Source organism: Terrapene carolina, unplaced genomic scaffold, assembly GCF_002925995.2.
Source record: "Terrapene carolina triunguis isolate 2854851 unplaced genomic scaffold, T_m_triunguis-2.0 Scaffold113, whole genome shotgun sequence".
In the NCBI taxonomy this organism is placed as follows: Eukaryota; Metazoa; Chordata; order Testudines; family Emydidae; genus Terrapene; species Terrapene triunguis.
Genome location: NW_020664464.1, coordinates 5,585,075 through 5,612,674, shown reverse-complemented (window position 1 = coordinate 5,612,674; position 27,600 = coordinate 5,585,075). Strand labels below are relative to the sequence as shown.

At 40.1% G+C, this 27,600-nt stretch overlaps 1 protein-coding gene across 1 annotated transcript; it reads right to left on the bottom strand.

The window, feature by feature from the left end:
• Window positions 1-1,213: 1,213 nt before the first annotated feature.
• ACER2 (alkaline ceramidase 2) lies at window positions 1,214-27,305 on the bottom strand. The gene is made up of 6 exons (XM_024193151.3): window positions 27,088-27,305; window positions 22,240-22,354; window positions 21,158-21,299; window positions 16,700-16,837; window positions 5,493-5,630; window positions 1,214-4,762 (listed from the first exon to the last, which is right to left on the bottom strand). Exons 1-6 carry the CDS (start codon window positions 27,193-27,195, stop codon window positions 4,576-4,578), a joined length of 828 nt encoding a protein of 275 aa, XP_024048919.1. The 5' UTR covers window positions 27,196-27,305; the 3' UTR covers window positions 1,214-4,575.
• Window positions 27,306-27,600: the final 295 nt, after the last annotated feature.

Below are 27,600 nucleotides of genomic sequence, written 5' to 3'. Positions count from 1 at the left end.
AGGGTGGCAATACCATACCATACCACCTTTACTTCTGCGTTGCTGCCTTCAAAGCTGGGCGGCTGGAGAGTGGCAGCTTCTGACTGAGGGCCCAGCTCTGCAGAAGTAAGGGTGGCAACACCATACCATGTGATCCCTACCGGTGGCGGCTCTGCCTTCAGAGCTGGGCTCCTGGCCAGCAGCCACCGCTCTCCAGCTACCCAGCTCTGAAGGCAGCATCGCCACCTGCAGCAGCACAGAAGTAAGGGTAGCAGTACCACAACTCTCCCTACAATAACCTTGTGACCCCGCCCACATGTCCTTTTTGGGTCAGGATCCCTACAATTACACCACCATGAAATTTCAGATTTAAATAGCTAAAATAATGAAATTTATGATTTTAAAAATCCTATGACCATGAAATTGACCAAAATGGACCGTGAATTTGGTAGGGCCGTACCCATAGGGCAGTGCTGGGAGTCTGACATGACTTACATAGCCCTGGGGGGTCTAAGTTATTCTGGGGGCCGTTTCAGTCCCTGGAGCAGCCAAGGATCAGGACAGTGCAAAGATAGTTAAGGCCACCTTAATCACCTTCCCCCTAGATTCAGAGTTATCTGCTACACTTCTTAGAGGGGCCACACAAAATCTCACCCCTAGCATGTGATTTGTCAGATGTTCTGCAGCTCCCTCTGATTTCATCTAGTGCTCTGGGCACCCAACACCTCTGAAAATCAAGCCCTAGGTGCCTCAAATTGGACACCCCCCCCCTCCCAAAATCAAAGGATGCTGTTGAAAATATGGGCCTCTGGGTATTCCACCTCTACTTGGTTTCTGTTATACTTCTGAACTATAGGGAAATAACTCCCTGCTCCTGCAAACCAATCAGTGTTCTGCCATGGATTTTAATGGGAACAGGATTGGACCATTAAAGTGAAAAAAAAGTTGGCTGCAAAGCCTGCTTAAAAGAGGTCCCCCCCTCTCCCCCCCAGCCTAAATGATATATACTGCAAGGAGAACAGGAGTACTTGTGGCACGTTAGAGACTAACAAATTTATTTGAGCATAAGCTTTCGTGGGCTAAAACCCACTTCATCGGATGCATGTAGTGGAAAATACAGTAGGAGGATATATATACATGAAGTGGGTTTTAGCCCACGAAAGCTTATGCTCAAATAAATGTGTTAGTCTCTAAGGTGTCACAAGTACTCCTCTTCTTTTTGCAGATACAGACTAACACGGCTCCTACTCTGAAAACTGCAAGGAGAGAGAGAGAAAAAACCCCACTGTAATTTAAGAAGATTGAAAGAGTCACTGATTGGGAAAGAGTTTATGGCTTTCAGGTGTCTGCTTCTCAACTGCCCTATATCTCATGTGGTCATTGATAGTAGTGTTGTGGTAGCACTTTGCATTGATGCTAGTGCTTTGGTAGCACTTTGCACTGGTGGAAATAATAACACAAGGTGCAGGGCAGTTGAGAATCAGGCCGCATCTTTTCATCCCCTTAGTCACTAATGACTTTTCCAATTAAACTAACGTGTTCATTGGAGCAGAGTACGATTTGGTTCATACCGTGTTATATTTGTCTTTCCTCTAGAACCATGTTCTAATAAATAGAGGAATGTGTTTATTCTGGCACAGACAGTGGCTCTTGAAATGGGAAGGGCTGATCAATCTAGTGTGACGTATCACTTTCTTCAGACTTTGGGGATGCTTCCTCCCTTTGTATTTCTGTAATAAAGAACTCAGTAGCATTTGGGCTGAAATGGTCTATGTTTTTCTACAGGACTATTTGTATCAGACCCTCCAGTGTGCAATATTCACTTCACCACAGGCATATTTTGGCCCTAAGTCTAGCATAGCTGACAAAGGGAGGTACAGCCTCGTATATGAGAACCCTCTGCTGGTGTAGATTCAAGGTAGTGGCTCCTTCACCCTCCTTCCCCGCCCTGCCGTTGGGATACAAGGTTTAGCTGAGGCTTCTCTACACCCAGCTGATCCTTCGAGGCTGACTTAAGCTACACCAGGGGACCAGACCAACATACATCCAGACCAGCACTGGGGGAGCAGATCTTTGCACATCCTCCCTTGCCCCTGCTCCACAAGAGCTGCACCATTCCATAGCAGAGGATCTGGGTTTTCATCTCTCAGTAGCATATTCTCAAGTAAAAACTGTTATAAGGTACATTTCTGTGACCACAGCAGCCAAGTGTAAGAGAATGCTTAAAGTTCCAGGACCCAGTTCTCCTCTCGCTTACACCGGTGTAAGTCAGAAGTGACTCCACTCAAGCCAATGGAGCCAACACTGATATAAGATAGCAAAGAATCAGGCCCTCAGTATGTGATACTGAAGAGTTGGTTCCACCAAACAGCTCTGGAACACTTGTCGTAAATTACCGTGCCTTGCTTCCTAAAACTACACAACACACTTCCCATCTAATCCAAATTAAGTGTTAGGTGTTAGAATAAGGTTAAAACAGAAATATCCCTGAGGCTGGTTATATACAGACCAAATCTGGGTAACATTCACAACTCCCAAATTGATCCCAAGTAAAGCAATAAAGGCCTCAGCTAACTGGAAAAGCATAATTATTACAGCTATAACAATTATTATATTTGCATATTTAACAAACTGGAATAAACTAATGTTGTATGAGCACTTCAGTTTGATTTTTCAAAATATATATTGTAAAACTAAGGATCAACTTTTATCACTGCAAGTAGCAATATATATTTTAAATGGAGGGGAACTTTCTATATTACATTAGAGATTATATCACATTGGCGCCTAGTATTGGTGACAAAGTAAGATATTGCTTAGAAGTTGAATATTTTAGAGAGGCAGGCCAAAACCAGAACCTCAAATCCTATTCCTTGAAGCCCCACCCCTACAGTTTTGGTATTGATTTGGATCTCAAACAGTAAGGACCCTCTCTCTCAAGAACAGCTGATCACAATAGTTAAAGATGGTAGAAGTCTCAGAAAATCAGTGACTCCTTCCTTGCATCATTTTGTCCTAAAAACTTGTGAAAACAGCTTGCAAGATTTCAGTGCAAGTGACTTTCAACCATAGCCCTAACTAGGAGTCAAAACCAAACAGCAGCCTTAAAACTAAACTGGATTCAGATACCACCCCTTTGGACTGTCCCTAATGTTTTACAAGACAGCTTGATACAAATGGCAAAAATTATACCACACATTCCTTCAAAGAATGTAAGGTCACTGAAGTTTTAAACTTCACTGCTTATTGGAAGGACATGCAGGCCCTAAATATGATTTTAAGTGGTCATTTACCTTTACTAAATACAACTACTAGGGCATTAGGATACAACTGCATTCATTTCTACTTGAAAGGCTTTAGTCAGAAACTAACTCTCACCAACTGGACTTGGAGTCTAGGGTTTTGTTTTATTTATTAATAGTTTAATCCAAATTTTAGTGTTAATAGTTTAGGGTGGGATTTTCAAAACTGCTCAGTATTGGCTGAACACTGCTCCCATTGAAGTTATTGGTACAACTCCCATATAATTTTGTGGGAGCAGTTAGGCCAATATCAAATGCTTTTGAAAGTCTCACCCTTTAATCTTTTTTCTCCAGATGTGGTAAAGTTTAAGCCCAGAGATAGAAGGGGATTTTTATAACTATCTTCATATGCTTATTGGGAATATATACATTTTTAAATACGTTTGTAATGGCTACCAGGTTCCGCTACACCCCACACAAGCTGATACTCATTAGCATCCTGTAGATAATTTAGCCAAAAGACACCGTCATTCCATTCTGAACTGTTTGAGGAAAACATTAGGAATTTAGGGTTCCTGAATTTCTTATTTGGATTTAAGGCCTGTTCCTTGTCTCACTTACTCTTGTTTTACACCAGTGTAACAATTCTGGGTCCGATTTTCCTTTGTTGCCATCCTCTTCTGCAGCTCTGCTAATGTATTTAGCTACTGGGGAATTTCCCATGCAGTGCAGAGCTGCCACAATGGCTCTACACTACCCCCCTCTGCAGTCCACATGTGGAGACATGACTTTGGAAAAAAACATCGCTGGAATACCACTATGACAACTTATGGCTAAATGCATCCAGGTGCAAATTAAAGCACGCTCAAGATTGCTCTAACGTATACTCGGAGCTGGGCACAGAATAGAGGAGGCACAAAGATGGCTTAAAGGCACCTTTGTCCCCCTCACTGTTCCTTCACTAAATAGAGCTCTGGCAGAACCAACATGAAAAGAGAATCAGTCTCTTACAGTCAGCTGTTTTGGCCAACCTTGAAAAATAGCCTTAACTTTGATATTTGGAAAGAATTACCGGTATATCATGATGGATGCTACATCAAAAACAGAGTGCAAAACAAACCCAACCAGTGTCAATACAGAGTTCTAATATAAATGTTCAGGAGCACCACAATAAACCTTCTGGCCTCCTCTCCAGAAAAGTGAGGAAAGGTCATATTTTACCATGTATTAACAAAACACTTGTGAACACCATATGCATAGTAGTCAGAAAAAACAACCCTAGCCACTACCTTTACCTAAGTACAGTCTGTGATGAAAAAATAAATAGATTGTCCCCTCCACTAGGTGCTTGATTTCATGTAATCTTCACAGGTGATTTCTTATGTGCGCAGAGGAGGGTGACATAGGGGACACCAATGAAAGCCCATTTTTCACTGGGCCAGAACTTTATGACAGGGCCCTGTTCAGGGATCTCGGAGGCAGCATCGAAGTAGGCAAAACAGACACAGCCTAGGTAAGCAGCAAGGCAAATGAGGATGTGCCTGAGGAGAATGAAAAACAAAGAAAAAAAAAGTCACGTGGATTCAGTAAAGATATCAAATATATCACCAAGTTTTCAGACTAATCAGCCCCTACCCTTTTCTCCTGTCCCTCCTGAGCCTGGCTAGTGTCAATCCCTGTCCTCTTAGGACTAACAAGATGTAGCATATAGATAACTATACTACAAATATGCAATGAATTGTAACATTCTTGGTCCAAACTTGATGACCTTTGAATATGCTGCAAAAGACACTTACACAGAGTTTGGGGGAGAACGTTGAGAGTATGGTCTTGAATAAAAGGGACTTTTGCTCACAGGTGGATAGGTGTGAAGGAGTGGCACTGAGCTCTGACCTTCCTTGTCTACCTGTCTGCTGTCATGGCTTTTTTAAGGATGGAGAGATTTGTCACCTCTCAGACCCATTGTTTCAGACTGATAACACTGCATTGGTTTACACTTGGAAGGTTATTTCAGCATTCGTAAGGGCTAGAAACTTAGTTTTCATTAAAAGTGAAGTTAGAGTCTGCAGAAACTAAATAGACCAGGAGGGCACATAAATCTATCAAGTGGATGGGATGTGTGAACACTACTGGTTGGGAGTCTTACTAGTAAAGCTGATCATCATGGTGAAAGGAACAACATACAATGCACAAGACAGCCTATGTGCATACATCTGTATTAAGGGCTTCTTTTCTTTAAATGAAACAACAGAGTTTACACACAGTACTTACCATACACAGTGCAAATACGGAAAGTTAAATGAAGACCAGATCTCACAAAATGCTTTGTCACTGATCCAGCAGAAAAGTGCTAACATCCACCAAAGACCTGAAAAGAGGCCCAGCTTGTACACACGCAAATTTTCACACCTAAAAAAATGACATAAGGAAGGGAAGAAAAGCCGTTATTAGTCACTATGCGGTTTGGCTATATTGAGCCTTGGGATGGAATCTGGAATGCCAGGCTGCACACCTTTAAGAAGCCTGAAGCTGCTTTGCACACAGTGCAGCATTCTGAAAAAGTCATATGTTGAGGAGTTTACTTACCATCAATTTGAGGTGCTGTCACAGTCAGAAAAGAGACTATGCAAACAAAATGGCACCTTTACTCAGCAGCTCTGCTCCTGGATACTCTTAATTACTGATGTGCAACTTTTGGACAAAAAAATTGTTTTCACTCCTGTTAGGACTACAGCCTAAGTAAAAGTTCTGGAAGCCAGAGCTGGAATCCATTTTCCTTCATACATCAGCAACAACCCTAATCCTGCAACAAGAACCATGAGGAAGCAGGAATCTGCCTGCCCAGTTCTCTTTACAAGATAGGGACCTAAATGCCAATTGCAGTATCTTTTTTTTTTTTTTTTTAACTGGTGATGATGATGGTAAGCATTAGGGAAAAAAATTATTCTTTTTACAGTACTAGTCAACTGAGCAAAATTGATTTGGAGTCATTGAAAGACAATAAACATGGAACCCACCTATGTCATTATGAGCAAGAGTCACTTTCCAGACAAGAACTACACTTGAATTCTTTGGTTTTTAATATTTTTAAGATCGAGATTTTAATTAATTATCACCCATCTAAGTGAAAGGTTTGGTGTCAAAACTTGAAACACACAAAACACATTCTGTCTTAAGGAAAGAACAAATATTTAAGCAAAACTTTTACCATTTTAACACAGAGGTGTTTTTCTGATTGTTAGAGGCAGTGGTAAACCTGATGGAAACTGATTACAAGTCTTTGGCATTGGGGTCCATTACTAGCCTTGCCAAATATACTCAGACTGGAGTATGGTTTTCAAGAACTGGTTAAATACAATGTGGTCCCAGCCACACTGTTAGAACACAAGGGAGAGGTAGTTGAATTTCTAAAATTCTGTTATCAAAACATTTCTTTGGGTTTAGAATTTGCGTAAAAGTTTGTTTCGACAACATCTAAATTTTGGGTCAAATTTTCACTTGCCCCTTTGATATAGCAAACATTTTTTTAAATTATGTAACTATGAAGAATGATATGCTTTCCGAGGGGTGGAGGAGGACTAGCTGTTTTTTTCTACACATTATTAATTTAAGTAATCTACAGTTCCAAATGATGCTAACCCAAAAGTTTAAACATCCGCCAAGGCTTTGACAAGAACAGTTTAGCTGATGATGCCTGCTTCTGAACCTCAGAAACGAAATTCCCAATCTAGGTTAAGCTGGAGTTTGACTATGGATGGGGGAAACAAACCTGTCCATATACAATAGTTCCTGCTGTGGAGGGAAAAGAGCCATCTGGTGTGGCCATAAGCAGCTTGGCCTGTAGTTGATGAGCTCTGCCCTCCAAAGCATGTGCCAATGTATGTACAGGGAATTATCTTAGGCTGCCAGGCCTGTAAAGTAGGAATACTCTTTTTTTAATGTAATGAAATTTGTTCACCTCAATTTTGGGGGGGTACTGAATTCTGTGGTCTCCATAGTTTTGCTCAGGAGTCTAGATTCCTTGTGACATTAAATGTTACTTAGCCAATGAGAGAGTTCAGTACAGGAGTTATACAATATGAGGTCTCTTGACACATGACCTTTTTCTTATATGCTGTCTAGGATGAAGTGTGGTTCGGCTTTGTTGGTCTTTCTACAAAAAGAAAATTATGCTTCTGGTTTTTGTTTTTAAATTGGGTGGATTTTCCTGGGGCCCAATCTGTAAACACTGCCAAGAGTAGTTCTTACTATTGGTCAAAAACCATTGGTCAAAAACCACTCTCAGCAGGATTTCAGTCCCTTTTCTTCAAGGTTGCATTTTATTTCATAGCGAGAAAACAGTTCAGCATAAGTCCCCTTATAAACCTGGCCCCTTGCCCCTGACCTGGAGCTGCCTGCAGGAGCCTGTCTATTCCTTGCAGATCTCACTCCTCAGACTCAATAAAACCTGTGGTATTTCAGGACCAAGGACACAGAGATTTCAGCATAAATCTCAAACATTTATTTATTTGCAACAAAAATAAATATTCTGCTTGTGTTGCAATGAACACTATTACTATTGTTTGTAATAAGGAAACACCTAGGGACCATGATCCTACAAACACAGGACAAAGAGAGCTTCTGCCCCAAGGACCTTACAGTCTAAGGGCTTGTCTACACTGGCAATTTTCAGCGCTGCAACCTTCTCGATCAGGCTGTGAAAAAACATCCCTCTGAGCGCAGCAAGTTTCAGTGCTGTAAAGCGCCAGTGTAAACAGTGCCCCAGCGCTGGGAGTCGCGCTCCCAGCGCTGGTAGCTACACCTCTTGTGGAGGTGGTTTTTTTAGAGCGCTGGGAGAGCTCTCTCCCAGTGCTCTGCCGTGACCACACAAGCCACGTTAAAGCGTTGCCAGTGTAGACTAGCCCTAAGTAACCCTGTCGTTTTATGACTGATTGCAGTACATACAAGTAAAAATTCCTGGTCTCACACACAAGTTTGTCACCCCCAATTTTGAAATTCCAGCGTGACAATTGAGGGAATTCTGAGCGGTTTCCAACATCGGTCATTACCTGTTTGGATTAGAAAGCAGAAGACATCACACAGAGGCCAGAAGCCCTCTCCCTCTATTGCTGCCATGACAACCTTTACTCTATACCCTGGCACAAATTCATTGCAACTTCTTCTTACATAATATAATCTCAGCTCACTCTGTATTGAGAGGGGGAATAGAAGGACTGGCAGGAGCACAGGGTCTCCAGCCCATATGTGGAGGTTGGGCAGAGTTGTGACTGGCACTGGAATCTTAAAAAAAGAGGAGAATTTTCTGGTTTTTTTTCAATGTATAAATTCTCAAGCTTATATTTGCATAAGCAAATATTCAAAACAAAAAAATATATAAAAAAACACTTTACTGGGTGACAGCTTTCTAAAGATGTAGCTACAGTGATACAACATCTGAGTTTGCAAATTCAAGATTTAGTAAGATATTTTTCCATAAAAAGACACCAAAGATTCTTTTTACTATTAAAATTATTCTGCTTCATTTGAATTTTTAAGGTGCATTTGGGATTAGGCGGTGGACTTCTTTATTAACAGGCATAAGGTTGGCAGTGGATTCCTTTATAGCCTATAGATTAGCAACAGAAAACCTACCATGCTGCATAATCTTGTTCATAAGGATTTCCTCTTGCATTCTTTTGCACATTAGTTTTAGGGTCTCACATTTCCTTTTTAAAGCCATCTAGAAATAATCTGACATTCAAAATGATTACAACTTCTCTGTTTGTACATAAAGGACTTCATGCTTCCACTGCCAGCTTTCTGTGTTGCTGTTATGTTCTGTTTGTTTCACAAGAAGTATATCAATATAAAGTGATTTTCCCAACAGAACGACACCTATATGGCTGCCACTGAAATTATTACTGCATGTAGAATGCAAACCAGGATAGGTTTAAAAAAAGGCCGAATTCTCTGATCTGGCTGATGATCAAAACAAATCCAGAGGAGAGGGGGCAGGACATAAAGGTAGCTCTATGCATTTTGTATGCTAGCTACAATATGAAATGACAACAGATTTCTTCTGTAGTGCTTTTTTCCACTTCCAGGTTAAATAGTTGTAATAAAGCATCAGAAAAGGGCAAAGAGATTTTTCATCTGCATATGCAGAGGCATCCAGTCAAAGGCAGGGACACAGAGTTTTTCTTTATACTTCCCTAGTGAGACCACACGTGGAATGCTATGTTCAGTGCTGAGCACCCCATTACCCAACAGATATAAAATGCCCAAGGGTCTAAAGAGATTACTTTATTAATACACATGAGAAGCCCAATTCATGACTCATTAATGTCAATGGAAAGATTCTCTCTCACTCACTCTAATGTGAGATGGATCAGGTCATACAAGACCAAAAACCCATATTGCCACTATTCATGTACAAATACCTAGGCACTGATGGATATGTATGGATTCGCTGTTTGAACACACAACAAATGGACACATACAAATGCATGCCAAGCTTTGACATTCTGTTAGCTAAATGGTCATGTGCATGCACACATTCAAAAAATCAGGTGTTTGTGGTCATAAGTGTGGAAAGCAAATGCATATGCATAATTGTGCACATTTAACACAGAAAACCTGATCTCAACATGTAGCTGCCTTAAGCAATGGCCATGCCTACAAATATTTGAAGGGTGTGAACAGCAAGGAAGGAGAGTAATTGTGCATGCTTCAAAGAGCTTTAAGTAGTGGGATGAGACTGAAAATTTATGCTGAATATCAGAAAATTTTTTTGCTGACAGTGAGATTTAAGACACCCCTAAGGAATGTGGTGGAGACAGTAGTTACAAGATAACATAATGGTTTTGGGATTATTTAAAATTGTTTTTATAAGTCTATAAAATAAGTAAGTGCTTCAGGAGACATTGTAAGAGGGTGTTCAAAGGTAAGCAAGGGCAACCCCCCCCAAAAAATAGGATGGTAGAGATGGTCTTTTCTGGGCAACGTTCAACGATTTTCTGTAATTCCGTGAACAGTGCCTAGACAGTGATGGGTGCTTTAGAAATACTGATGGGGAGCAGCAAAGCTAGACATCTCTCCTCCACTGCTTTCACCAGCAATGTGGGTGCAAACTTCAAACCTTAACTGGAACCAGGTAAATGCTATGAAGCTGTCCAGTCTTTTTATTTTAAAGCAAATATGGAAATGAAGTTTTAAAAACCTGTTAATGCAATATTAAAATTGAACACGACTTGCACATGCTAAGGTTCCAGGAGCATGGTTCATTCTGCCATATTGCAGATCTGTAATATTTTTGTCCCTCTTTTTCCTGATAAATGGTAGCTTAATATATTCTAGTGTAAATCTGGCCAAGTTAATTTTGCTGTTGAAACCTTACCATTTGCTTTTCCTGATTGTGCAATATATTTGCATGAATGCAGTGCTTGTATATAATCATAGGAAACATAATTTAAATGTCTGTTAATAAAAATTACCACAATGTGTATGAGTCTCTTCTGATATTAGCCATCCATAGTTGAATAACAACTATAGTTATAGTTGTTATTCTTACAGGGCCAGCACACACTACCATCATGCTACCACCACAGGGGCTGCACTAGATTACACATGGAATTTATCATCGTCTTCCTCCTGCCCTTTGTGCCTTTGAAAAAAATCTCCCATTTTAGTGTTTCCTACCTTACTAGCCATCTCTTCTCCCATTTGAGATCATAATGTTCTTTTTATGGCAGCAATTTGTTCCCAAGGAAAAATTAGAGTAAGAAAAATCTTCATTAGGAAACACAAAAGGCCTGATTCACCACTATCCAGTTTGCAATTTACATCAGTATAAAATTGGAGTAATGCAGTGATAAATTAGGCCCAAATATCTTCTTCTACATGGAACAGGGGAAACTACTGGCCTATAATTTTTTTCCCTCCCTACCCAAAATAGTTTCATAGTGAAGGTTCCACATCAGAGCGACCAGATTTCAGTGTACAGCTGGATGACTGACTGCACTTGCATGGAAAAAATCCCATTGGTTTTCAAGAACGTTCAGATTTTGTATATCGTAAAAAGAGATTAGATGACCTCTTCTGGGTTTTGGAGACTGCGTCTGTATTTAAATCTCCCAGGGATCAGCATGGCTTAAAATAATACCTTTAATCCTTTGCTTTTACATTTAGGAATTTATCAAAAAATGTTGCAGGTATTAGATCCCACATTGCACAATTAAACTGACAGCTCCCTTGGGTCCCTTATAATAAATTATTCAAAAGCAGGAGCGTTCAAGCCTTTCATTCTTCGAAAGGTAAATAACAGAGTTCCATACAGCTTAATGGGAAATGATCTTCCATATGAAACTCTTAAAACAAAGGTATTAATTTACTTATAGGCATATCTATGGCACTTGACACTGAAGTGTCTGAGCCCCTAACAGGTTTGTGATTTCTTCTTACAACTTCCCCAGGAACTAAAGGCACATTATTATATGCAGTTTCCAAATGGAAAACTGAGGCACAGATAGTTTAAGTGTTTTGCCCAAAGTCACACAGGATGTCCCTCCAAATGGCTCTCTATGAACATTAAAAATCCCGTGGCACTTTCATCAGAGTTCTAGCCAACTCCACCAGCCTCCTTGGTCAATTTCCCCATCTCCTCCTTTATTGTGCAGTGCACTATTCAGTTCCCACACTCCTCGTACCATAGAGATGGCTGGGTTGTTTCTTCTTTTTTTTTTTTTTTTTTTAAAAACAGGAAGGATTTAATGATATCTTTCCAAAATATTACAATTAGGAAAGGCTGTTATGTAGTCTGATAAAATTGAATGGAAAAAACCCACCCTATTCATGCACCATGAATATTGCATATTTAAATATAAAAGAGTCAAGAAATACTAAAGTTAAGCTTGATTCTTCTTTCTTTTACACAGACTTCAATGGAGTTATTCCTGATTTATAAGGGTAGCAGAGGAGAATCAGATCCAAGAGCAGGGTGGATAAAAATCAATGATTTTTTTTTAATTGGATTTTTTTTGTTAAAATGCTTTTTGAGGAAAAAAATCTCTCTAAAGATAGTTTTAATTAAAATACATTATAGCTCAAAGATATCTCATCATGGAATAGGGATTATAAATTCTAATTTTATAGTATGAGACAATATATTCATGCAATGTTTAAGAAAAGTTTTGTAAATGAGTTCCAATAGTTCATGGATTAGGGACCCAATCTTATGGGGTTCCAGGGGCTTCTGTATAGATTATTTAGGTTAATCTTTCTAACTACCCAATGGGGCTCAGTGCTCAGTCTAGAAGATACCATCAGAGATGCTTAGTTTTGCAGTTCTCAAACTGTGGATTTGTGACTCCAGAGATAACGCCTGTTAACAGCAAAAATGTTTTCAAATAAATAAATAATATAATAATATACAGAGGTGAGAAATAACAGACCTCAATCCTATTGTCCCTCTGCAAATTTGTGTACATAGAGTCAATCCCTTATCTCCCTCTAAAAGTGAAAAGTTTCAAAAAGTTCAATGAATAGAAGATTGTTGGGGGCGGAATAGATCTGGACAAGGAGAAAAAGTCTGGAGATAAATGTGAGAAGGGAGGGACAAGCAGTAGAAACAAAAGTGAAACTGTTTAAGCAGCATATTCCAGAAGTCTTGAGGTCTTTCTGAATGTAGCCTTCATTGATTTGAGATCTACCATACCATTCTCTCACTAGAAGGGAAAACCTATAATGGCAGCAGGCCGTAAAAGAGACCCAGTTTGGGAATATTTTAATGAAGTTCCCCTACCTGTGGGTAAGACAGGCATGCGTGCAAAATGCAAACAGTGCAACAAAGAAATGCAAGGCCTGGTTGCCCGAATGAAACAACATGATGAGAAGTGTTCCTTCTCAGGATGAAGCTGCGTTGAAGGTGAAGAAAGGAACATGTCTGAACATGCAGGATCTTCAGTTTGGTAAACTTTTTTATTTCATACTTCTTTCTTAAGAACTGCCTGTCTTCCTTCTGGACTATTCTTGAATTCTCATGTTTGAGCAAAAAATATAGTTGTTACTCTATCGTTCTATCATTTTAGATGCAGTTGTGATAAAAAATAAATAGCTGAAATAGGCAGATCTTCCTTTTACAATTTCACCTTTAAAGTAGTACTGAGTGTCAGTAAATGCAATGAGTGATAATAAATGAGCAGTATGGTCATAATAATTAAATAACTGCATTGACTTATTTTGTTTAGGATGGAGTCTCCTCAACATACAGGATTCTGAAGATTATCCACCTTCAAGATCACCATCATTTTCTATAGTTTCAGAGTTATCTGCCAATGACAGTGTTTCAGTCACATCATGTATGTCACATAGCCAAAGTATATCATCTCTAGCAAACACAAAACAAAAAATCTCCATCATCCAGAAACAACCATAGATAAGTTTGTGATAAGAACCAGCAGATTACAAAAAGAGGTAATTGATGAAAAAATTGCCCGGTTTGTTTATGCAACAAACTCTCCTTTCTGTATGATTGAGAACCTACCCTTCATTAACATGGTTCAGTCATTAAGACCAGGATACAGTCCACGCACCAGAGCAGATGTCACAGGCAAATTGCTGGATAAAGTGTATGAAAGAGAAATTGAGCAGTGTGCAAAAGGTCTAGAGGGTGAAATTGTTAACCTGAGTCTTGATGGGTGGCGCAATGTCCACAATGATCCTGTTGTATGTGCTTGTGTGACAACAGAAGAAGGGAATGTCTTCCTTACAGAAACAATTGATACATCAGGAAATGCACACACAGCAGAATACTTACAAGAAGTAGCAGTAAAAGCTATAACAAACTGTGAAAAAAAATTCAAATGTCTAGTACGCAGCTTGGTCACAGACAATGCTGCAAATGTATCCAAGATGAGAAGAAATTATTTAGAAGAGAGTCCCAAGCTAATAACATACGGTAGCAGTGCTCATTTGATGCACTTCCTTGCCAAACACTTCAGTGTTCCAGAAATAAAGGCTGTTGTTGAAATTGCAAAATACTTCTGTAACAACCACTTTGCAGCAGCTGCTCTGAAAAAAGTGGGAGGAACCAAGCTAACTCTCCCACAAGACGTGCAATGGAAATCAGTAGTGGAGTGTATTGAGGACTATATCAAGAACTGGCCTAATCTGATGACAGTTTGCGAACAAAATCATAAAAAAAAATAGATGGCACTGACACAGCCAAAGTTCTCAACATTGGGCTTAAGAGAAATGCTGAACGCATGCTGAGTACCCTGAAGCCTATTTCTGTAGCCTTGAACAAAATGCAGGGAAATAGCTATTTTATTGCTGATGCTGTTGAAATTTGGAAGGAACTGAGTGAGATCTTAAAAAGAGAAATATGCAATGAGAGTTGAATTCCAAGCATTAAAAAAACAAATGGGACAAGCACTCCAGCTCATCTCCAGCTCATATTCTCAATACTCGGTACCAGGGTCAAACCTTAACTACTGAAGAAGAGGAGTTGGCTATGACATGGACATCCAGCAATCATCCCTCCATAATGCCAACTATAATAAACTTCAGAGCTAAGGGTGAACCATTCAAGAAATATATGTTTGCTGATGATGTGTTAAAGAAAGTCACACCAGTGAACTGGTGGAAGTCACTTAAGCACTTGGATTCAGAGACTGTTGAAGTGATAATCTCACTTTTAACAGCAGTAGCTTCTTCTGCTGGTGTAGAAAGAATATCTTCTTCCTCTGGACTAATTCATTCCAATTTGAGAAATCGTTTGGGACCTGAAAAAGCAGGAAAGCTTGTTTTTCTTTTCCAGATTATGAACAAACAGGAAAATGAAGGTGAAGACGACTGAGTTAGCTGCAGAAGCCAATATTTTCAGTTTCTCATGTTGACCTGGCTGACATAGTTGATTTAATTTTTGTTTTTGTTTTTTTAAATATTTCATTTAAACTATTTTAGTTAAAAACAAAAACAAACCTGATTTTAAAAAACTTGAATGTTTAACTAAATTCAAAAATTCATATGCTTGTTTTGTTAAAAAATTATGTTTGCTGTTGAAGAAAAAAATTCAGAATACATAACGTTGTTGTTTTAGTTAAATAAAACAATTTAAATGTCTGTCTGGTGATGTTCGCCTCCTAATACAGCATGGCAAGAAAATCCTCCAAATATTAACGATTAACCTGTTGAACTGGAGATAGTTCACCTCCCAATGACTTCATAAATATCTGCTTCAATTACTTTTGGTAAATGAAATAACCAAACAATCATTCATTTTCTGATATAGCTGTAAAAGTAATCTGAAGCGTTTTCAAAATAAATCACTTTAAAAATGTATAGTGTGTACCTTCTAAAAATGAAACCTACATCTACTATGTATTAAGGTTATAACAACCAACAAGAATGCACTTTTATGTAGAAATCCATGATTAAATTGAGTCTTCCTGACTAGTGATTTAAATCAATCTGATTTAAATCAAATCCACTGTGTCCAACATTAACTTGAACTTGTTGCATATACTGGGCCAAATTCTCCTTTGGTGTAAATCAGTGCAGCTCCACTGACTTCAATGCAGGTAATCCAGTTTACACCAGCTGAGTATCAGGCCCTACATATTTAGGTATATGTGTAATGACCTAATTAATCATTGGAAATACATGCAGTGTGAGAGAGTCCAAACAGCTGGGGTGGAGCGGAGTGAGTTCACACCATTGCTGGTATAAAAGTGCAGCAGCAACAAAAAGACCAACAGCTAGATTGTGCCTCGTAGGCCCAGCCCTGCATTGGGGGCATTGCACAGCTGCCTGGCTGTAGGAGCAGCACCCTGCCTCAGAGGCCTGGTCTGCGCTAAGTAATGTTATCATGTCTCCTCACCACTATGAACTACAATGTTCTGATATGAGATGCTGAACATGTTCAGCAGTCAGTGCAGACCAGGACAAACCATGGTCATGTCAGCACAAATACTGTCAATATCAACCTTGAACAAACATGACAAAGTTTCATGGTGTAGACCAGGCCAGAGAAGCAGTTGCCCCAAAAGTCATGAGATTATAAAACAACAATAAATGGTGGGTCTTTTTATTTGCCTTCTGGCTTTTGAGTCTTTAGGGTTTGGGTTTTTGAGCTTTTCTCTGCAACCATGAAGGCTAGAAAACCATGAAAAAGAAAAAAAAAAAAAGTTGAGATTCCCACAACCAAGTGTTCCAGGAGTTAGGGCTTTAAGTGAAAACATTAAAGGTTATGAGACTTCCTATAAAATTGCAAGAACTGATAACAGCGTGCCCGGTGCTTCCCAGTTCTCTGCCTGCCAGCGTGGGGGTGGAGAGCAGGGAGGGTTGAGTCCCTTGAGTACACAGACAGATTCTGCTTAGCCCTTATGTGGGTCATGCATTTGGAAGGTGATCTGCCCAAAAGTATATTAGTATCTAGAATGAAACCCTCAGAAAACAAGCATCAAGAAAGGCTGCTTCACATACAGAAGAAAGACACCTACCTCTTCAACTCAGCAATAAGCAGAGCCGTGCAGGGGACACCTAGTGTCATTAATGAGATGTTGTTGATAGCAGGCTTAATGAATGCAAGGCATGTAGTAACTCCAGAAAGGACACCGACTGCAGCTTTAAACCTTGCCCTGAATAATTAAAGAAAAAGGGTACATTTTCCTTTAATTAAACCTTAAATTAATGATAAACAAGAAAAGGCAACTATAAAATCCTAAACATGTTTAAAATTGTTGTAAACAACATTTTATTTCTTTGAATAGGTATAAGAAATGACACACACTATGACAACAACATGATGTGTACAGAATGTCTACTTTGGTTCCAATCTGGCAAAGACTTTAACTTTGCATACCTGTGTGTCTCGTGCATAAGTCTTCACAAGAGTGCAGGCTTGAAAGTTTAATGTTTTATATATACACTGATGATAAATATTTGAAACTGAGGCCCTATTCTGATCTCTCTTATTCCAGTATAAATCGTGAGCTATTCCACTGCATTCAATTGAGTTACGAGGTCTAAAACCAGTGCAGTGTTGCCAATTCTCATTATTTTACAAGTATCATGAAATTTATTATTTTCCTTAAAGCCCTATTTACTGGAATCATGTTATGTTAGAATCTCAGCTTTTATTTTTTAATAAAGTATGTTTCTAGCTTGCCTGGTTGCAGAGAAAAGCTTGCAAACCTGAAATCTAAAGGTTCAAAACCTCACAAAGCTAATACAGAGATTTTTTTTATTTTTTAGATTTTTTTTATATGTCATAATTCTTAAACCAATGATTTTGGGGGGCCTGACTTGTGTTTTTTTGAAGTTCAGGTTTGGCAATACTCCCAGTATAATTAAAGGCAGAATCAAGACCTGAATGTGTATAGTATACAGCCTGATAAATTCAAATTTTAAATTCACCTTAAACTCTCTTTAAATTTTGGCTTTGACAGGCTACATACTTTAAACATCATGTTTCTGGGGTCTAATCTATGGGAAGGAAAAAAATATATGTCCTCCAAGCTGGAGTCCTCTCAGAAGTCACATTCCTGATGCATTTCTTATAGCGCAGAGTTAGGCAAAACAGCTTCATTTGAAGGTAACTGACCATTATTTGCCTGTTTTTCAAAACTCTCCCTTGCCCCTCTTAACTTCTGTAAAAAAAAAAAAAAAAATTAATCTCCCTGAAATTTCACATCCCAGATTAATTTTTTTCTCGGGAGTTTTAAAGTTACAGGACCTGATTCTTGTACTCATTGTAGATCAGTCATCTCCTCAGATCTGACTGCAGGGAGCTTTGCCATTGACTTCAATAGATCCAGGATTTCATCCCAAATGTCTATTGTTCCTTTTTTTTTATTTAAATAAGAAGAGCACTGAGAAACACAGTTTAACAAGGAAGCTGTTTAACCCTGTTAGCAATACTGAGTCTATGCACAGAACAGTTGCTGGATGTAACATTAAGCTATGTAAAGCAATGACTAAAGGATTTTTTTGGATAATTCTTATGTGTTCATATATTTTTGGACAGCATGAAATGCTGCCAACCACGTAATGAAATGCTGCTACAAAACCTCTGCTTCATTTTTGCTTTTGGGAGTGAAAGAGCAGGCAGCATGTCCTATAAAAGCACTGTGTTGCAATATGCAGAAGTAAACAAGATTCACACAACTGGGACAAAGTCATGAGATTGGAATGACAACGGCATATGGTCATTTAAGATGCACTTTTCATAATGAAAGCAATTTGAGGAGTGTTCTGGTGGAAAGTTCAAATCAAAGATGTTTTTAAAATAAGATGATCCTCCAATAAGATTTGTGACAAAAAACAAAACAGCTGATCCTAGGAAGGCAGGAAGCAATGGAGTACACTAATATTAGCAATGAGTGGGCCTGGAGGTAACAAACAGCTGGAAAAGAATAGCATGAGGAAGGACAGTAGCGACAGTGGCAAAATTACGTGGTTATTCAATGCAGTTACGTGCAGGTCTAGATGCTAATGCAATGAGCTTCAAGACACAATCAGGGAACCACCCTGAGTTCTTTAAGATAGATTTTACCTGAGTTAATATCTTTTATTGGACCATCATCTGTTGGTGAGAGAGACAAGCTTTCCAGCTTATACAGAGCTCTTTTTGAGGTCTGGAAAAAGGTACTCAGAGTGTCACAGTGAAATACAAAGAGGAACAAATAGTTTAGCATAAATAGTTAACACATATTTCAAGAGACTATTCATCGTAAAATGGCCCGATAACACATCTCCAGTCACAGGGGGAAAGGAAAAATAAAACTGGGGATGTGATATAGCAGGATACAATCTAGACCGGGGTAGGCAACGTTCGGCACGTGGCTCGCCAGGGTAAGCACCCTAGCGGGCCGGGCCAGTTTATTTACCTGCTGACGAGGCAGGTTCGGCCGATCATGGCCCCCACTGGCCGCGGTTCGCCGTCCCGGGCCAATGGGGGCTCCGGGAAGCCGTGGCCAGCACATCCCTCGCCCGCGCCACTTCTCGTCGCCCCCATTGGCCCGGGACGGCGAACCGTGGCGAGTGGGGGCCGCGATCGGCCGAACCTACCACGTCAGCAGGTAAATAAACTGGCCCGGCCCGCTAGGGTGCTTACCCTGGCGAGCCGCGTGCCGAACGTTGCCGACCCCTGATCAAGACTAATAAGCAGCTCTACCACCCCTACACTGTAACACTGAGTGCCTTACAATGCCTTGCTGAAGTAGCTCCCACCTAGGCCACTCACAAACAGCCTTCCAGCATGCAAGCCACACCCCGAGTGTTTATGTAGAACTACAGCCTGCCAACCACACTCTGGCTCTCACCAGCCTTCATAATACTGCAGGGTGACCCCCATAAACCCACAGTCTTAGATTTGTACCCAGAAATGTATGTCCTGTACTGCCCAGCTTCTCTGGACAATGCAATTATATTAGGTCCGTTACTTCTTTAAAGGGATAATATGCATACAATTTGCCGCTCCCAAATGGAGTTTCCCAGACACTTCAAGTTAAACACAATGGATTAGATAAAACAAATGTATTAATTACAAAAAGATAGATTTTGAGTACAAGTAATGTAACCATTTCTGACTTTTTATGTTTCAATAAAAATTAAGATAAAAGGCTACTGGTGCCTAACTTAAACTATGTTAAATTCAAAGCAAAGTTTTCTCACCACATCCTTTCAACAGTCTTACTGACCAAGCCTCTTAGGTCAGGACCCCTCCCCCAGCGCAGTAGCTGCTTCCTTTGTCCCTTCAGGTGCAGTGAATCGATGGGCATGGGGGGGTCCTTTGGGGTGTCTTCCCCTTCTTTTTATAGTTCTGTCCCCCCTTTGAGAAGCATTTCCAGCTGGAAATAAGGCAACAGGCAATTTATGTAGCAGGATGTTCTCTGCTGCTTTTTTTCTTGCCCTGTTTGAGCTTTCTTTGTTTCCCTTCCTGCTTGATGATGACTGTTTACTACTTAAATGCAAGTTAAGCAGAGCACAGATTCCCTTGTTTAGGACAGACCTGTTTGACAACATGTGTTAATAACACCATACAGTGGAATCTTATAACTTCACATTGCCACACGTTTTACCAGGACAATAATGAGTTTTTAAATGATACCTCACAAGACATATTTTGTACCAAGATTATTACAATAGCGTGCAGAGTATGAATACAGGGGTACATTCTGTCACAGGGTGGGGTGAGGGAGTTAAATGGATTATAGACTGTTGTAATAAGCCATAAATCCAGTGTCTCTACTCAGTCCATATCTCCACTGCTGTCAACCCACAACACACCTTTCAAGATCTATAGGTATGTGTAGGACCTATCACATATGGTGCACTTCATCCAGTGCACTAAATGCCCCAGTAACAACTATGTGGGTGAAACAAGACAATCATTACACACACAAATGAACTCACACAAAAAATGATAAAAGACAAAAACACCCTATCACATGTCGGTGATCACTTTAAAGAGAGTGATCATTCTATATCTGACCTCTTTGTCCTCATCCTCAAAGGAAACTTGCATGACACCTTCAAAAGATAAGCCTGGAAGCTTAAATTCATAACTTTGCTAGATACTAAAAATCATGTACTGAATAGAGACACTGGATTTATGGCCTATTACAACAATCTGTAGCCCACTTAAGCCCTCCGCTCAGCGCTTTTTTCCCCCCTTCCCTCCCATGACTGGAGAGGTGTTAATGGGTCACTTCACCTTGAATGGTCTCTTGAAATATGAGTTAAATATTTACGCTAAACAATCTGTTCCACTTTGTATTTAGCTATGACACTCCGCTGCATTTCCCAGACCTGACGAAGAACTCTGTGTAAGCTGGAAAGCTTGTCTCTCTCACCAACAGAAGTTGGTCCAATAAAAGTTACTAATTCACCCACCTTGTCTCTCTAATATCCTGTGACTGACACATCTACAACGACACTGCATACATATATATTACCTGTCATTTCGAAAAACTTTTGGGAGGTATCTTCTGGGGAACCACATGGCCAGAGCACACATCAGGACCCAAAGAATAGCCAGCTCATCTAGCATCTGACCCAGGAAACTGAGTGTAGCATGGAAATAGACAGATCCAATTCCTGGATGAATCAATTAAAAAGCCAATATGAAGTTACAGTAGTGTATGGCACTAAAATGTGCTGCTTAACAATGGACCTAATAGTCTGGAAATGGTAGAAAGACTTAAACAACACCACAATCGGTGGCAGCTAAAACTTATTGCAAAACAACTGATTTATGAAAGGGGCAAATGTCAGCTCTAAATAGCAAAATGGAGCTTACGTAAAGGAAACAGCACATCAGGGTATCACTATTAATGAAATGGGCACAGTATTATTTAAAAAAAAAAAAAAACCACACACAAAACACTCCAAACTAAACAACTAAAAATAGAGATTCTCACTGGCTGGGAGGGGGTAAGTCAAACAAGGCTGGCAGCAGGTGGTGGCTAAACCTTAGCATGATTTACAGGTGGAAAATCCCATGCTCTTTTACAGAGCCATGCAACCTGCACAATAATTCTTTGCCCCATCTATGTAGTATTTCAAAATCTTCCATTGTTGCTGACAATGGAAACATTAATGATCTTCTGTACATAAAATTGGTAAACATTCACTTTTATGGAGAGAAATTATCAGCATGTTACGAACAAAAGGCTCCAGAACGCCTCCCAAATGATGCTAAATATCCTCAACTCCTACTAAAGTAATGGGATGTGGATGTTCAGCACTGCTCAGGATCAAGCCAAATGTAGCAAGAGCAATTACGCAAAGGAAGGGCAGAACAGAGCTAAGCAGGCCAGAGTTCCAGCCAACCTATATTGTCACAGTACATTTTCCTTTGTAAAACTGCATTTGCTTCAGTATCAAGTAAGTTCAAACAAACTGCTCACTAGACGTCAGGGTTGCTTTATTTTTCAACAACATGATATGCGGGCAGGAAAAGAACCCAATTTCCTCTCTCTTGCAGTTCGTGCATGACCAGACACATACACGCATACACACAGACTAATCAACTTACCAACAACAACTAGCAGAGTCCATATTAAGTATATTCCACTGTTGAAGCAGGTTGCATATTGACGAAATAAGCACATACATATGGGTGGTAAAACAAAAAACAAGATGTTGCTTATCTAGAAAAGAAAATATAAAATAAAATGTATCAAATAAAGGGGGAAAATGAAACAAACCTTTAAAGTTTGTAAGCTGTTTGAAGCCATCTAGAAAAGCACATTTGTTGCTTGATCAGATGACAACCCCAGCTTACCAAAACTCATATGTCCTATTTTTTCAAAGCTGACCCAGGTTCTGCAGTGGAGGTCTTTACTTTGAGAAATGTTAAGTATAAATCCATCAGGACTGGGAACAATGTATAATGTAGATGAGCCCTTCCTTAAAATACCTTGTAAATCTATCCCAGGAGCAACACTTCTGTGATTACACAAATACAGTATCAAATATTCATGTCATTGCAATTCAAAAAGTATATAATGACAACAACAAGAGGTGAATAACAAGGATCTTAGCTGGTGGCACTCTCTTCTTAATGACTGAGGGAGCCTTGCATGAAAACTTGTGGAACTGCCCGGATACAGATCATGTGGTCCTCCCTTAGAGGAAGGCAGAGGCACTTGGGCTGGGGAACCCTGCTGCAACTCTTAGGCTGTAACAGGCAGCTGTGGAGCATCTACCCTACAGCTTCATCCCTGGGGTGAGGGACAGGGGAGGGAGAATTCCTCATCATTGCCTCTATTACATTCTCAGTGCCTAGCTCAATTACTCAGGCAGGAGAGAGAGTTTGGTCATAAGAGTCCACCTGAAAAAAAGGGGAATTGCAGCTGCCTTTGAAACCCATAACTTATACTGGCCAGTTTGGCCTTTTAGGGCCTGATCATATATTCCCAGTGCCCCTCAACCTTCCACTGAAGTTAATGAGAGTTTGGGGTGGACAAGGCATGTAGGATTGGACCATTAATGGGTGTGTTTGCTCCTTCAACTATATTTTTCCCTACTCACTTCCTCAAATACACCTCTACCTCGATATAACGCGACCCAATATAACACGAATTCGGATATAACACGGTAAAGCAGCGCTCCAGGGGAGGAGGGAGGCTGTGCACTCCGGTGGATCAAAGCAAGTTCGATATAATGCGGTTTCACCTATAACACGGTAAGATTTTTTGGCTCCTGAGGACAGCGTTATATCGGGGTAGAGGTGTATAGTCTTCACTCTACACAAGAATTCAGAGAGATTAAAATTCAATCACCTCACTTACATTCCCAGGAAGGGTCAAAACATGTTCATAAAACCAGCATTCAAAATGACAGGAACTAAAGGAGGGGCTCCCTAGGCATATTCATTTGCAAGCACTGTATGCGAGAAGCATTAAATCAAACTGAAGATGCCCCCTCAGAGGGTCACATTTTCTTCAGAAGCCTTGACCTTTGGGTTTAGTTAAAGTAAAATATTTAGAAAAAGCAATCTCCTGCTCAGTTTAAAATAGCACACTCTTTACTAGAGACACAGTGAATCTGTGCCAGCAGAACCCTTGGAAACAGCATTCAGCCTGAGACTCAGAAGATAATGTGATAGAGACGAGCTCACTGGTACTTTTAAAATCATTTTTTTATTTAAGAAAAGATTACAATGAAAATGTTGAAAAGGCTAAAATGCAACAAAAACCAATTAAAAAAAACTGACCAACCCACCTCCCCTGTTACCTAAAAATAAAATAAGCTAGATCATCAGGCTATTGAGAAGAGGGAGGAAGGATTCTGTGGTTTTTTAGGACTGGCCTCTAGGACTGTTACAGAACAAAATATGGTTGGCAGGAAGAGGTCTAAAATACATCATTAGAAGCCACTGTATTGCACTTCCAGTTTTATAAAAATAAACTATATAGAAAAGAGGGGATCCTGATATACTGTATTAAAAGGCCTAATGTAACCGTTCTCTGCTTTGAGCTGCATCACAAACTGGACCAAATTCCATCACTGCAAACATTTGGTTCCCTAATTTTGGTCAACAAAAGACCCGAGAGTGGAAACAAAGGCACAATGAAGAAAGATTGACCAGTTCTTGTTACCCAGGACTTCCACATAGGTCTGCAATGCCGCAGATAGAGCATAGCTTTACAAAAGTCAGTTAAAAACAAAACAACCACCTCACACCCCCCCCCAAAACCCACTGATTTACATTCAATTTAGGAGTGTCCACACAGTTTGCACCAGTCTAACTAAACAAAATTAAAATATCTTTAGGTAACTGTTGCAAAATTTGTGTTTAGATAAGGCCTTCGTCCTGTGACTACAGGACTGTGCTGTTAAAACTTTGCTGAGAAGTGAATAATATCTGGCCTTTTTGGATGTGTATTAGCAAGGTTCTGCTATAGTACTTTAAGGGCCTGATCCAAAGCCCATTCAAGACAAGGGCAGTCTTTCCAGTGACTTCAATGGGCTTTGGGTCAGGCTCATAGCCATGTTATCCCAAGCCATTTTAGAGGTATGGAGTGAAATCTTGGCTCCAATGAGGTCAGTGGCAAAACTCCCATTGACTTGAGTTGGGCCAGGATTTCCACCATAAATCTGTAAACAGCTGTCTTTTCTTGACCTAATCTGATCATTCATCCTGCACTTTCCAGGACTACATACTATAGTATTACCATTCATGTTTTAGCTAATCTGCTCAGCATATCACCACCCTCTCCCATCTCATTTCTAGCCTGCTCCAAGGCACAGTTGCTTTCATAAAAACTTCCTCCCTGTTTTTTATGTTCTTGTGCAGTGACAACATGGGAAAATACAGCAGACTACTTTCACCAAAGTGCTCAGATATCATAGGGCACCCATAAACCAGATCACCTTTGATAGTGGTTCTAGGGAAACCATAGTATCAGCAATGCTGGGCTCAAATGTGGGATTTGTTTTATTTAAATGTGTGGAGCCAGCAAGAAAAAAAAGACACGGACTGAGATGATGTAGTCGTCACTGATTCGCTCAGCAGAGGGTTCAGTATGTAAATGTACTTCTGTAACATTGTGCAGCGCTACAATCGGTTGCTAACCTGGAAAGGGGAAAAAAAGCCAGAAAGAACAGGAGACAAAGAGGAAGGAGCTAGGCAAGTTTTTAGGAAGATGGGTTTGAGAAACCCCAAAAGACAGTGAAGTGGGAAGAAAAGAGTCAGAGAAACTTAGGTTACCATCCTGCAGCCCTCCATGCGTGACTGCCCATTAAAATTGAAGGAAGCCCTGAACAGAATTTGCAGGACCCAGTGTGCACCACACTTTCCATACAAATCTGTGAAGCTATACAATGCCCCCCCCCCCCAAATGTGGATGCAGTTATACTGGTATAAAGCTATTCCCATACAGGAAGGGGATAGGAGAATAAACTATACTAGTGGATAGCACCTTTATACTGGTTTAACTGCATTCAGATTTGGGATTGTAACAGTATAATTATTTCAGTTAAAAAAAATGACACCCCTAACTGAAATTGAATCAATCCAAAAGTCTGGGTGCAGAGCAGCCCAACAGAGATGCGCTTGAACTGGTCAGTATAAATCTAGCAATTTACCAAATTAAAATGTTCTAATACAGATAAACCTATAGACCAGCCCTAAATTTGATACATAAGAAGCTGATATTGCAGAGCTGTGAAAGCAATTTACTCAGCTCAATGGGAAAAAAACAAAACTTTCAACAGCAGCAATTTTTAGTTCTTCCATGTACAGCATTCTGTGTTCACCTCTACTCCAGTGCAAAGGCTACTAGCCAAAACCCCAAGCATGTTGCTCCCAAAAGAAAGAAAAGAGCGTCACACAAATTAGATGGTCCCAGAAAATTAGAATATGGGAAGGTGAGGGCAGCAGCGTTCCACCTATAATAACTGATGGCTCTTCATTGGGAGTGGGTGGAGATAAAAATCTGTTTTGTATTTTGTTTAGTCTTTGGGCCTGATTCTGATCTCAGTTATGCTGGTGGAAATCTGGAGTAGCTCCAATTAAGTCAAAGTTATACTGGTAAATCCAGCATAAATGAGACTGATATTTGGCCCTTTTTATATATTGTTGATTTAAGAGAGAGATATACACAGAATTAGGATCAGAAAATTTTCCAATCAATATAGTAGATGGTATTTTGTGATCAACCTTAACATTTCCCATTTCATTTTAAAACAAAAATGTTTTAAAGTTCCCCTAAAATAAAAATGTTAGCCTAATACGGTGGTGAAACAAAAATCAACAGTAAACAGGCATGTGAAACCAGATCACAAAAGACGCTTCGCACCACACATCCCCAAATAAAGCTACAGGAAAACTGATAACTTGTCATGCAATTGGATAGTAAAACCACAGCCCTAATGCAATACAATATCAACACAGTCACATGCAAGAAGACCTTATTCTAGCCCTGTGTGCAAAAAGGCAAGGGAAAGCTGAGGGACTGTTGCTATTTCACCCAGGCTAGAAAAACAAGAGATCTCATTTCCTTTTAACTCCCCATGGAAGTGCTTTGAAATCAAGGCTAAAAAACTATGAAATACAAAAGAAGGTGATGGTATTTTTGCTATATTTGGATATTGCTCCTATTAAAGTTAGCAAACAAAAAGTAACAAATGTAAATATTTGCATCTTATTTTTTTTTTAATTTAAAAGCCACTGAAAGTGACAAAATGTACCAACAATATTTAAATAATTTCTTAGTCACACACACTCTCTCTCTCTCTCTCTCTCTCTCTCTATATATATATATGTATTAAACATAAGATATAAAAATGAACACCGAGTGTACTGCAGGCACTGTAGGACACAGGGACATGCATACAGATGTAAACACACACAAATAAATATGTGCTCGATACACACCGTGTTGTAGAACTCGGCTATCGTGGGCACGATAGTGTAGTTATCTTCGCACCAGTCTACCTCGGAGCTGCCGGCTCGCAGCTGATCCCACAAGTAGAGGGTGCTCATGTCTGGGGTGGATCTGCCTTGTGGCAGCTTCTGCTTTTTCAGCTGCCGCTGTGTTGGGGCTCTCTCCGTGCTGTTGCTCCCCTGGACTAATCAGCAAGGCGCAGACAACATTGAGGTAGCACCCGCAGCAGCTTCATCCTGTTTTTCTTTGCTCCAGCCGGATATGGAGCGCCACAAGCAGCAGCTTTGCAGCTCTCAGCCTGTTGGACTCATCCTCCCTCCTCCCAGTGGGTTGTTTAGCTTCATGCACGCTTCCCAGCTGATCAGCCTGCCTGCCCTCGGCCCCAGAGCGCCTGCGCCTTATGCCTCCCCCAGCTGGCTGAGGCTCTCTACAAAAATCACTGCTGTTGCCCTGTATTTACCACACACGACACAGAGAGCCGGCTCCTGCTCCAATTGAAGTCG

What these genes read in the sequence shown, in the direction of transcription:
- ACER2 (XM_024193151.3), bottom strand. Translation starts at nt 27,195, where the DNA reads ATGAGCACCCTCTACTTGTGGGATCAGCTGCGAGCCGGCAGCTCCGAG. An exon ending in TAGCCGAGTTCTACAACACG is followed by an intron (nt 22,355 to 27,087) that starts GTGTGTATCGAG and finishes TTTCTTTTCTAG; the next exon opens with ATAAGCAACATCTTGTTTTT. An exon ending in CTTATTGCTGAGTTGAAGAG is followed by an intron (nt 5,631 to 16,699) that starts GTAGGTGTCTTT and finishes TCATTTTTTTAG; the next exon opens with GTGTGAAAATTTGCGTGTGT.